The sequence below is a fragment of the Thunnus thynnus genome, chromosome 17 (assembly GCF_963924715.1).
Source record: "Thunnus thynnus chromosome 17, fThuThy2.1, whole genome shotgun sequence".
NCBI classification, from domain to species: domain Eukaryota; kingdom Metazoa; phylum Chordata; class Actinopteri; order Scombriformes; family Scombridae; genus Thunnus; species Thunnus thynnus.
The window spans coordinates 15,077,753-15,088,757 of NC_089533.1; the positions used below are offsets into that span (position 1 = coordinate 15,077,753).

At 38.4% G+C, this 11,005-nt stretch overlaps 2 protein-coding genes across 3 annotated transcripts; one reads left to right on the forward strand and one right to left on the reverse strand.

The window, feature by feature from the left end:
• The first annotated feature begins 924 nt into the window (after positions 1–924).
• Positions 925–3,461, forward strand: LOC137201233 (lipid droplet assembly factor 1-like). Of its 2 annotated transcripts, none has more exons than XM_067616181.1 (5): positions 925–1,064; positions 1,330–1,428; positions 1,574–1,742; positions 1,848–1,993; positions 2,290–3,461. In XM_067616181.1, the coding sequence occupies exons 2-5, from the start codon at positions 1,330–1,332 to the stop codon at positions 2,350–2,352; spliced, it is 477 nt and encodes a 158-aa protein (XP_067472282.1). In that variant the 5' UTR covers positions 925–1,064; the 3' UTR covers positions 2,353–3,461. The 2 variants fall into 2 exon arrangements, with proteins under 2 accessions (XP_067472282.1, XP_067472283.1); XM_067616182.1 differs by having other exon boundaries at positions 931–1,064; positions 1,325–1,428.
• A 90-nt stretch (positions 3,462–3,551) lies between these two features.
• On the reverse strand, positions 3,552–9,645 carry LOC137201232 (ER lumen protein-retaining receptor 2). Its single transcript, XM_067616180.1, has 5 exons — positions 9,371–9,645; positions 6,932–7,032; positions 6,673–6,831; positions 6,275–6,527; positions 3,552–4,938 (listed from the first exon to the last, which is right to left on the reverse strand). Exons 1-5 carry the CDS (start codon positions 9,459–9,461, stop codon positions 4,904–4,906), a joined length of 639 nt encoding a protein of 212 aa, XP_067472281.1. The 5' UTR covers positions 9,462–9,645; the 3' UTR covers positions 3,552–4,903.
• Positions 9,646–11,005: the final 1,360 nt, after the last annotated feature.

Here is an 11,005-nt window from a genome sequence, read left to right on the forward strand (position 1 = left end):
TCTGTAAGAGAGTAAGTGAGTAAATAAACTTTATTTATATAGCGCCTTTTAACATCAGAGTTACAAGGTGCTTCACAAAATACAATGCCACAAAATATAGGTGCAATTTCAGCATACATACAGACGGGTGACAAATTAAAGGAAAAACCAACATAAAATATGCTAGTAAGGTATGATCCACCACAGCTTTAATGCACCTTGGCATTGATTCTATGAGTCTCTGAACTCTTCTGGAGGGATGAACACCATTCTTCCAAAAGATCTTCCCTCATTTGGTGTTTTGATGATGATGGTAGTGAGCGCTGTCTGCTCCATCCGCCCAAAGTCTCCCATAGGTGTTCAACTGGGTTGAGATCTGGTGACTGTGAAGGTCATAGTATATGAATCACTACATTTTCATACTCATCAAACCATTCAGTGACCCCTCGTGCCCTGTGGATGTGAGCATTGTCATCCTGGAAGAGACCACTTCCATCAGGATAGAAATGTTTCATCATAGGATAAAGGTGATGACTCAGAACAACTTTGTATTGATTTGCAGTAACCCTTCCCTCTAAGGGGACAAGTGGACCCAAACCATGCCAGCAAAATGCGTCCCACAGCATAACAGAGCCACCAGATCCCTTCACTGTAGGGGTCAAACATTCAGACCTGTACCTGTCCCTTATGAGGCACCATCCTTTATCAGAGGATACCACATATTTCCTGAACTGGAGATGCAATCTTTCCTATTGCTATAGGGTATATTTCATATAAATGTGATATTCCACACATCAATAAAACAATATGTTTGGGGAAAGTAAATCCTCCCACACCAAAATGACTTCAACTGCATTCTTATGATGCAGTACATTTGGCGAACAGTAGATGGGAGCAATAACATCAACAAGCCTTTCAGAGTCTCTCTGCCAGAAACTCAGAAGAGGAAGAGGGAGGAGGAAGAAAGAGAAGAAGAGGGTGTGTTATTTAAAAGGGTGTGTTGCTGTTGTTTTGCTGTGAGTGTTTGAGACAACTCTACGAGAGACGTGATCTGAGAATCAAACCAACTTTACTACATTGCTCAGGTGTGTATTTGTCATCTCAACTTTGTCATATGATTCCAGAAACATACCATTTCAGTTTTAAAGTAATTTATGGTGGTAGTACGTGACAAGTGAACTCTAGCACAGTTAACTTCAGGACTGAGAGCTGGTCTTAAGTTACAGACACTGTTTCTTGAGTGAATTCAGTCTATATACTTATAACTGTAATTTAAATGAAGTATTTTAACCTCAGTAGTGTGATTTTACCAGTCAGGCTGACTCATGTTCTGGTTCTCGGTCAGGTCAGATGAGTGTGGAGATGCAGGACAGCAGCAATGTGATCAAGTTTCAGCAGTTGTGGGGAAGCTGGACCACCCAGTTTAACTACCTTTACGATGACCCCAAGGTAACCTGAAACTGAACATCTGCATCCTTAGGTTTTGTCTTTTACATGTTTGCTTTTCCATCAGCGAATCAGACAGGAACAATCCCCCCCACCCCCCCAGCTACCTGACACTGACAGCTGCATTTTGTCTCTCTCTGTTTAACAGGTAGCACTTCTGATGAAGACAAGAATGGGACAGTACCTCAGCTGTCATCCTTTCTTAGCTCTGACAGTGTTGGTGTTCAGCGTCATGGCTGCACTGCCTGTTGGACTTTTCCTCACTTTTTCTCTTGTTACCATTGTTATCTCAGCAGTAGGATTTGTTTTCTTTGAGGGTAGGTGTAATCCTCTGCTTGGTGGTGTTTCATGATCTGCACCTGACTGAACTTTTTGCAGGCACAAACATTTTATTTCTTTTTATTTCTCCTTCTCATGTTCAGGGTTCCTGTTGTTTGTCGGAGGGTTGACTCTGCTGTCCGTGCTCTCCGGCCTTGCCTTCTTCTCCGTCCTGGTTTCATGCTTCTTTAATGTTTTTTATATCATCATCTCTAATATCCACAACCACTATAACCCACATCTGAAAAAGGTAATGTACTGTAGAATCAGCAAGAGTTGTTTGGTGACCGAAGAGAAAATGATTGCACACTAAGCTCCAATTATTTTATTGTATCACTGAAGTTTTGACCACACTTTCATTTTTAAGGTATATTCAAGTATCAACTGTATCATTATCAATAATATAATGTCATCAAACAGAGTTAAAAATACATTTAAGTGTATGTATATTTAACTCTGTACCTGGCAGACTGTGACTTGTGTCATGAGGAGCTATTATTTTCCCACATTGTATTAATTTTCTTCTCTGATTTTTATTCCTGCCAGGGAGGTAAAGTCCACGGGAAGGAGAATGGGTGTGAAACTTCATCAGCAAAGGAAACGCAGTAGCTTGTTTCTTCTTCTTCTAAATCAGCACTACTGAACCTTGGTTGTTAGGATTCAGGGATACAGACCCTTGAATGTATGGCGACGGCTTGAATCTGAGATCTGCTGTTACAACAGATTGTCTGAGCGCAAGACCTCCCCGATGTTATTATAGTTCTAAATATTATTGCTAACTTTACATGACGTGTCATTATTTATTGTGCGAAATTGTGCAAAATCATGGCACACCTAATCTGTCAACTGCTTTCTTACAGGAGACATGACTTATTTAGGTAAAATAATGTATTTCTGAATATGAGGGATGGGAGTATAAATTATTGGAACCAAAGATTTACTTGAAGAAAAGTGGAAAATGTTGACTCGATGAACATTACACTATAGTATATGACAGCAAGCCTGAAAATGCCTGGTATATGTTGTGTATGCACATTAGGCAATACAAATGCACTACAACACAAATGTTACGTTTATATTCGCTGTTACCTGAAAAGAATGCAATATTGTTGATTTGTAATGCAGCTTTGAATAAAAGCTCATCTGGATGAACATTTGTTCTGGTCTGCTGCCTAAACAATGATCTTGGTTTTAAAATGCAAGTGGATCCAATACAATGTATTCTTGGTGTTGGCTCAATATCTGCACAACTACTAACTGCAAAAATATGTTGTATGGGACACGTCATTTATCAATGTGGTATAATTACTTAAATTTTTTCCTCATGAGAGAATATCCCATGTTTTACAGGAAAGTCTGGGGAAGAGTCGTCTATCCTTGGTATGTATTTTGGTTGTATTTTGGCCAAGAATAATCTTTTATTGTTGTAGAGTCACTTTATTATGGTTAGTATGATTTTAGCATTTGTTTTAGTCTGCATTTGCATCTTTTTTTTCCTTCAGAACAAAAGGTTTTATCAGCACAGAGGTGTAGGATGATATAGTGTGGAGCATGTTTATATCTGTTTTGTATATGCAGTACGTATGTATGCTGGGATAAACACATGTTGAGGCAAAGGAATTTGAGTACTGAATATGGTTGTGTGTATGAGTATTGTCCCTGATGTTTAGTTTTGCTGTTGCCTTAAAAAAATAAAGTGAAAAACAAAATGAACTTTTCTAAGCACCGAATACTTAGTACAGAAACAGTAAAACTGCTTCTTGTCTGTGCTTGCATGGTTTCAATAATTACACAGTGACACTGGAGCGTGATTCTCTTAAAATCTTTAATGGAGGTGATATCATGCAAAAAAAAAAGACAAAAAGTTGAAACAATCGTTTAGGAATGGCTAATTTGAAAAAGTTAAACAACAGGCCTTTAAACTGAACAGAAATGCACCCATTGAGCACCATGATCACCGATTATTGAGCAACTTAACTACTAAATGTCAAATCTGTTTAATTTTTCACACCCCAGACAAACAGTTAACAACTAAAATGTTACAACTGGTCAAAGCGTGAGAGGATTCTCTTACCAAATATCTGCACACTTTTCATCCCGGTGCAGGAAATGTCATCATTATTCAGTCATTATTGCTTTACTCTGACGTCAATGATTTCAACCATCAGTTAACTGGCAAGCTATTACTGAAAGGTGTTCATGCTTTTGTTACTGGGGTGCAATAGCAAAAGAACAAAGTTTGTGCTCTATCTACATCCAGAATGTGATGTAGCATTATGTTACAATTGTATGAAATTTATATTGAAGCTGCAGAACATTTTAGTTTCATCAAAACAGTATGCTGAGGGAAAAAAAAGATCAGTATACACATGAAAAGGTTAATTCCAAATGAGATACCTAACATTTGAAAATATTGACAGCTGTGACAAAATGATTGTTGTATTTTATGAGTTACCTCTTAAACTCAAGATGAAATTATAAATCTTTTTTTTGAAGAGTCTATTTTTAGATGAGAGTATGTTTAAAATGTTGTCTTCAGCAATTTTATAAAGCAATATTTTTTAAAAATTGATGTACGTTGGCCTCTTTAAATGTTTCCAAGATAGGATACATGTATTACAGTATATGCATACAATTATCTAGACAAAATTAAATCCAAAAAGTAAAAAAAAAAAAATACTGTACTGTGAGAAACTGGACATAATCCTCATCAGGCACTCAGATACATTTCTCTTTTACGTCATTCTTTAATAAGACTGTACATTTGTGCATTTCATTACCGAGTCAAACAAGGTTCTTCTCAGAGTCAACCCTATTTATGACATTGTAAAAAAAAAATATAAGAAATAAAAAAAATAAGCGTATACACCTCACATGTAGAAAAAAAAGCCTTTTCTCCTATTTGAACAGCAATGAAAAGAAGTTTAAGGCAAGATGCTGAACACAGAAATCCAAAGGTTGACCCGCGATGATCTTTGTTCAGCTCTGGTGTTTGTTGGCATTTACCAGTTCCATCAGCAATCATCAAGAAGACTAGTGTTTTTCCCCGTTAGTTGGTTCTCTGTCTCAGGCATCCTTTGCAAATAAGGTCACGAGATTCCATGATGTCATCTCCACACCCCCTGAGTCTGCTGGGAGTCGCCGTCTCCTTCAGTACTTTTTACGCCGGCAGGCTCAGCTTCTTGCCTTTCAACACTAAAAGGTCAAACATTAAAGTTAGTCGACAGGTAGGAACCATTGAATCGAGTGCTGTCATCCCTGAGTCTGTGTACGTTCACGCTGCAATACTTGAGCCACTTTCTGCCTCATTTATACTACTTTGCATCTGAAACTGTTTCCATTTTCTGGAGGCTTTTGAAGGAACACTCCATGATTTGTGTTCAACATAAAGTCAACCAAACAACCATCAAGTCAATGAAGTGCAAAAGATGATTTTCTTTTGATGAAAGAGACATAAAACTGACTGTGCTGAAGTGCCTATATAGAGATAAACTGCACCCTGTAACTGTCCAACATGGCAACAAGTTGTGATGGGATTGAAATAATCGTTTTAGTCAAGAAAAATGCCAAATTTTTGCTGGTTGCAGCATGTCAACTGTGATATGATGCTTTACGGTGTCATACATGATAATGAACTTAATATCTTTGGATTTTGGACTATTGATCAAAAAAAGCAAGACATCTGAAGACATCACCATGGGCTCTAAGAAATTATAACATGCATTTTTACTGTTTTCTAACATTTTATAGACAAAACGATTAATCGAGAAAATAATTGGCAGAAAATGAAAATAATCATTCGTTGCTGCCCTTGATTTTTGTCATCTTACTCACAAGCATCTTATTAATGCAACTTCACTGTTAGAAATAGGAGATTAATTCCCAGGCTAGGTTTTGTGGAGGAAAAAAAAAATGGATTCTGAAGTTCAACTGGAGCTAATAGGAGGCTTCAGCTGTCAGAGTTGGATAAATCAATCCGTTTAGTACAAAATTCCCTTTGTGTGTTTCCTAGGACTGAGTTTCTTTGCAGAGCTTCAGCAGAGGGATAGCAAAACAAAGAGGGAATTCTGTACTAAAAAGACTGTAACTTTGGAAAATAGGAAATACCCAGCTGATTCAAGAAACTCAAGAGAAATGACGCCTCATATTAGCTTCGGCTGAACATTAGCGGAAAATTCTGCACAGAGCGAGGACTGTGGATTTTATCGCCCATCTCTTATACTGTCGTCATACCAGGAAGGGAATACAACTCTAGGCTTTATGTTGAGGCCAAATAAGAAAACAAAATACATGGAAATGTGTTTGATTTGTAAGGGAAGTGTCGTCATAAAATTTTTTATGATCACGATATAGGACACTTTGTTTCCCAGGTGTACAGTATTGAGCTCTCTGCCGATGCTCACAGCTACTTAAAAGCTACATCTCTTCCTTCCTTAGTTGCATCTGTGTAATAATTTGGTGCTCACTTGCTATTTCATCTTCATATCACTCATAAATAAAATGATCAAATGCCATGATGGACGACACCCACCTTTGGTGACATAAAGGTAGAAGAAGTCACAGTAGAGGACAGTCTGGACAACACCGGCCACGATGGCGATCATGTCAAAGAAGCCCTCAAAGTAGAAACGCCAGATCCAGTTGAAGAGATAGAGCGCCCGATACAGGCCCAGGCAGAACAGGTAGTGGGTGGTGATCGTCTCTGCCTCTCCGGTCTTGCTGATCATGAAGAGCTGGGGAAGGATTGCCACTGACTCCAGGTAGATGGAGAAAGTCCACAGGATCTGACGGCACATAAGTTATATGTACAATTAATTCTGAAAGTTAAACTATTCATGTTAATAAAGGGACTTTGTATTCTCATAGTGGTTCACTTCTAATCAATAAATTATGTCACGCTTTGACAACAATTCAGGAGGGTGAACCCACCTCTAGGAGAGAAAAGTCGTGGTTGATGAGAACAGCAAGACCCCCGACAGGAACAACCAGGAACTCCACTCTGAAACTGTCATGGTTGCCATCGTAGGTGGCCCTGAACTTCGCATAGATCAGGTAGACTGTGGCATATGCACAGCCGATGTAGATCACCTGGTAAACAACACGGAAAAACTCATCATTCAGTGGACTGAGAGAGAAATATGGGATCTGTATGAAAGGGTCAGGGCTGAGACGTGAACTGGTGTCTCACCTTCATGCATGTGTTGTAGAGGGAGATGAAGGAGGTGAGCAGATCCAAGTAACGTGTGGTGAACACGATGGCAAACAGGATTTGGCTCTTTCCAGAGATACCTTTAAACAAAACATCAAGACAAGTTACTGTTTAGATCCAGATGCCAGTATCACACCAATGTGAACATCAGCATCACAACAGCTTCACTTAACATGAGCTCTAGATAACCATGAATCATATAATGCTTCTCCTTACTGAACAGTGCCACCTCCTGGACGCTTTGAATATCATAATGAATATCTATGTGGAAAATCTCAGAGGCACATTTTCCCTTTTGGACTTAATTTAAGAGATAAATAATGAAGATGCATGTATGGAGCATTCAATTTAAATAAAAAAGCTGACGATATCTATGATGTCATCAGAAATGTACACCAAACATCATAAGGCAGCATTTAAAGACAAGAAGAGGAGTGTACAGGTTTCTCATAACATCTGTATTTATGACCTGATCACAACCAAATATGGGCATTAAATTATTACTTTAAGTCAAGAGGAAGTTACAAGCAGAGACTGGCATCCCTCTCAGGACCCAGAATCTAAACACTTTAACCTTATAACACTCCGGTTTGGGGTTCAAACCTGCCAGAATTTTCCGTGTTGAGTCCAAGGTGTACCCCTGGTTCCTGTCTAATGCATACTGTACCAGGCACCAGCGACCCTGACAAGGGATGATCAGGTCCTCGTTCACAAGGAGACACACTTTTGCCTTTGCTTTGACCTTTTCTTGCATCATATTGTCTACAACTGACTGCATCATCCTCTTTTATCATCTCTCGACTCTTCTCCCTCTGTGAAAATCTTATCCTTTACTGGCCTGTTGTGTGCATGTGTAGTCTGTCTCCTTTCCAGGTTTTTGTGGTATATAAGGGGGTTTGAGGATCCTGATGTCTTTCTCTGATCCATATCCTTCATTTACAGTACCAGTCAAAAGTTTGGACACGCTTTCTCATTCAAGTGAATGGGAAAGTGTGTTCAAACTTTTGACTGATACTGTATGTTTGCACTTTATTTACCTAACATTGTCAATCTGTTTCTCCATGCTGTAAATTTACTATTGCTATTTCGGTCTGCTCTGTATGTGTGACATGTATTGCATGTCTCTCTGCCCTGGAGGAAGAATCTCTCCTTTGTTGCTCTTTCTAATGTTTCCCTCTTTTCCAGTTTCCCGAAGGGATTATTTTAGTTTTTGATTATCCAAATCAAGGGTCTAAGAATAGATGTGGTAGAGATTGAAATTTGTGATTTTAGGCCATATAAACAAATAAACTTGACATACAGGAAATGGATTGATGGATTCTCAAAGACATCTTTATCCCCTGACAAAACCATCAACAACTATGTAATATCTTATCACATTAACCCTAATTACACAAACACATTACAATCTCTTAGCTGTTACCTTACATAACCCCATTTAACTTTGAACCTACACTAAACCCTGCAGCTCTGTGTGCCAATCACAGCATTTCTCTCCATTATCTAAAGTTGTTCTTGATTAACAACACAGTAATATTACAATACAAATAACAGAAATTAAAATAAAAAATACACAAATATAACTCTAAAAAGCGAACAGGCTATATTGCAAACCAACTTAAATCATCTGGCAATGTTGTCCACAATGTTTCCCAAGGGATGAAATGTCTTTCTCCACATAACCTAAAGTGTCATCCAATACTGTTCCCTCTTATCGTGAGACAAGACTGTACACAAGAGATCACTGTTAACTATACGATGAAGCAACATTAGTACACATCTAATGCACGTTTGTTAGTAAACACGTTTATTGGAGTTACAAACATCGAGCGTGGTGCAAAGTTGTGACTCGTGTAGTTACGTAGCGCCTTCTAGAACGCCACGTCAGAAGCCAGACCAAAAAAATCGAGCACCAAACCGCAGATTAGTAGAGCAAGAGCACATGGATCGCTGATGTGTAGCATGTACTGCTTTATTGTTGCTCAGTTATTAAATAGTAGGAATATAACTACATATCCCCTCAACTCGTAGGTTTAGCTGACATAAGTTAACATAAGTTAGTTAACTCACATTCACTGGAAAGTCCCATAAAAATGAAAATTATTGCCACTGATTTTAATATTTGAGTAATTGTTAGATATTTCCGGTAAATACTAAAAGCAGACTGCTGCTCCAAGTGATAACAGTGTAGACAGCAGTCTCTAGCTTCGCTCACAGCCTGCTAACGCTTATTAGCCAGTGGCTCGGATGAATGAGTAACTTAGGAAATGAGAAACGTTAGCATTTAGCTAGCTACCTCACAGCTTCCTGGGTAACAATTAACAAAAGTAACACACGCGTTTTAACTGTTAAAAAGAAAACGCTCAATAATAACATTATGAAAAGCATATGTAAGTAAAAAATATAGCTACAGCTCACCTGCACACGACCTGCTTTTCCATATTTTGAGCAGCAGGATGATGATAGCAGCCAAATGAGAGAGGTCCCCTGTCAGTCTGAACACGTTCATTGTTGCTAAATGAATGAATAGACACAGCTAGGAGGCTCACACAGATGACCTTTTTTTGCTCTAAAGCAGTACTGTAAGTTACAGTTAATGTTGAATGCTTCTCCTGCTCCACTTGGTGGAAAACCGGGCTGCGGGACTCCCAGGATTGAAGATATGGCGAGAGTGCAGGTCGACGTGGAAGGGGGCGTCACAAAACACACAGACGGATTTGGATTGGATTAAAACTTGATTGACAGCGCGCAATGTCCCGCCTCAAGCGTGCTGAGCAAAGAGGGGCTAGAAACTTGAGCTCTGGGTAAATGAGACATTATTACACTGGGTGGGTCCACTGCTTCAACATTTAACAATATTTCTGACATTAACACCACATAAAACGACTCTTTGTACTGTGAAAAGGTGTGTTTTTGTGTTGTCAACATAATGTACGTGGGTATTAAAACTACAGATATTTGTTAGGCCTATATGATATTATTATATATCACTGGGTTATTATCAGTGGTGGAATGTAACTAAGTACATTTACTCAAGCACTGTACTTAAGTACAATTTTGATGAACTTGTACTTCACTTTAGTGTTTCCATTTTATGCTACTTTGTACTAATACTAAACTAAGCTACTAAATAGCTGAAGTGTACTGTTATCAACCTGGACTTTACATTTCACATCCCTCTTTTAATCCCTGCACAAGTCACTTTCATATATTTCATCAAACTGGACATAACATGGTACATTGCATTCAACCTCTACTGTTACATAATTTAACCATTTATTGCACGTCACATTTAATTTTTGCTCGTGTCACCATTTCTTGGTCCGTGGCGCAGTCCATATTTCCTTTGCACAGTCAATATTTAATTTAAAGTTTTATATCTTGTTATTATTCCATTCTACAAATAGATTTCAAATTTAATTTTAGTTCGAATTTGTTTATTTTATCATTTCATTATTATTATTACCTTACTCTTGTTATGTTTTTATTCTTCTATGTGGCGTTTGTGGGAGAAAACACCAAGACAAATTCTTTGTCTGCTTGCATACCAGGCTATTAAACAGATTCTGATTCTGAAATATTGTATTTTTTACTCCATTAAATTTATTTCACAGACATTTCAGATGTCTTTGAGTTGTTAACAGTTCCAGCAAACTGATTTTTCTCAGATGACACTACCATTGTGGGGTGTTTGGAGGGTGGCCAGGAGGAGGAGCACAGGGGCCTGATTTGTAAAGTTGTGTGACTCATTCAACCCCACTGTGTAGAGGAGGGATACAGGAGGTCATTCCTGCTGGGTGCTATCAGACTTTATAACTGATCTGCCTTTGCCAGGCCTGCTGACATCGAACTGCTCATGGACTAAAATTTGCGTATCAAGACTACCAGAACACTTGAATATATCTGGATTATTTACTTAATATTTTAATCACTTTGCTCTTTGCACACTGTTGGTATCATATGTGCTTGGAACCTATGAGAGTGATACGTGTTTACATTTTTTTTTTCTGGTCTAAAATTTCTGCTCTCCCCTGTGCCTGATGACGTCACACA

Bases quoted from the DNA above. Each gene is read 5' to 3' on its own strand.
- LOC137201233 (XM_067616181.1), top strand. From the start codon at position 1,330: ATGAGTGTGGAGATGCAGGACAGCAGCAATGTGATCAAGTTTCAGCAG. The intron at 1,429-1,573 runs GTAACCTGAAAC...TCTGTTTAACAG, and splicing joins ACCTTTACGATGACCCCAAG to GTAGCACTTCTGATGAAGAC. The intron at 1,994-2,289 runs GTAATGTACTGT...TATTCCTGCCAG, and splicing joins ATAACCCACATCTGAAAAAG to GGAGGTAAAGTCCACGGGAA.
- LOC137201232 (XM_067616180.1), bottom strand. From the start codon at position 9,461: ATGAACGTGTTCAGACTGACAGGGGACCTCTCTCATTTGGCTGCTATC. The intron at 6,832-6,931 runs GTGAGACACCAG...GTTGTTTACCAG, and splicing joins TCTACAACACATGCATGAAG to GTGATCTACATCGGCTGTGC. The intron at 6,528-6,672 runs GTGGGTTCACCC...ATGTGCCGTCAG, and splicing joins ACGACTTTTCTCTCCTAGAG to ATCCTGTGGACTTTCTCCAT.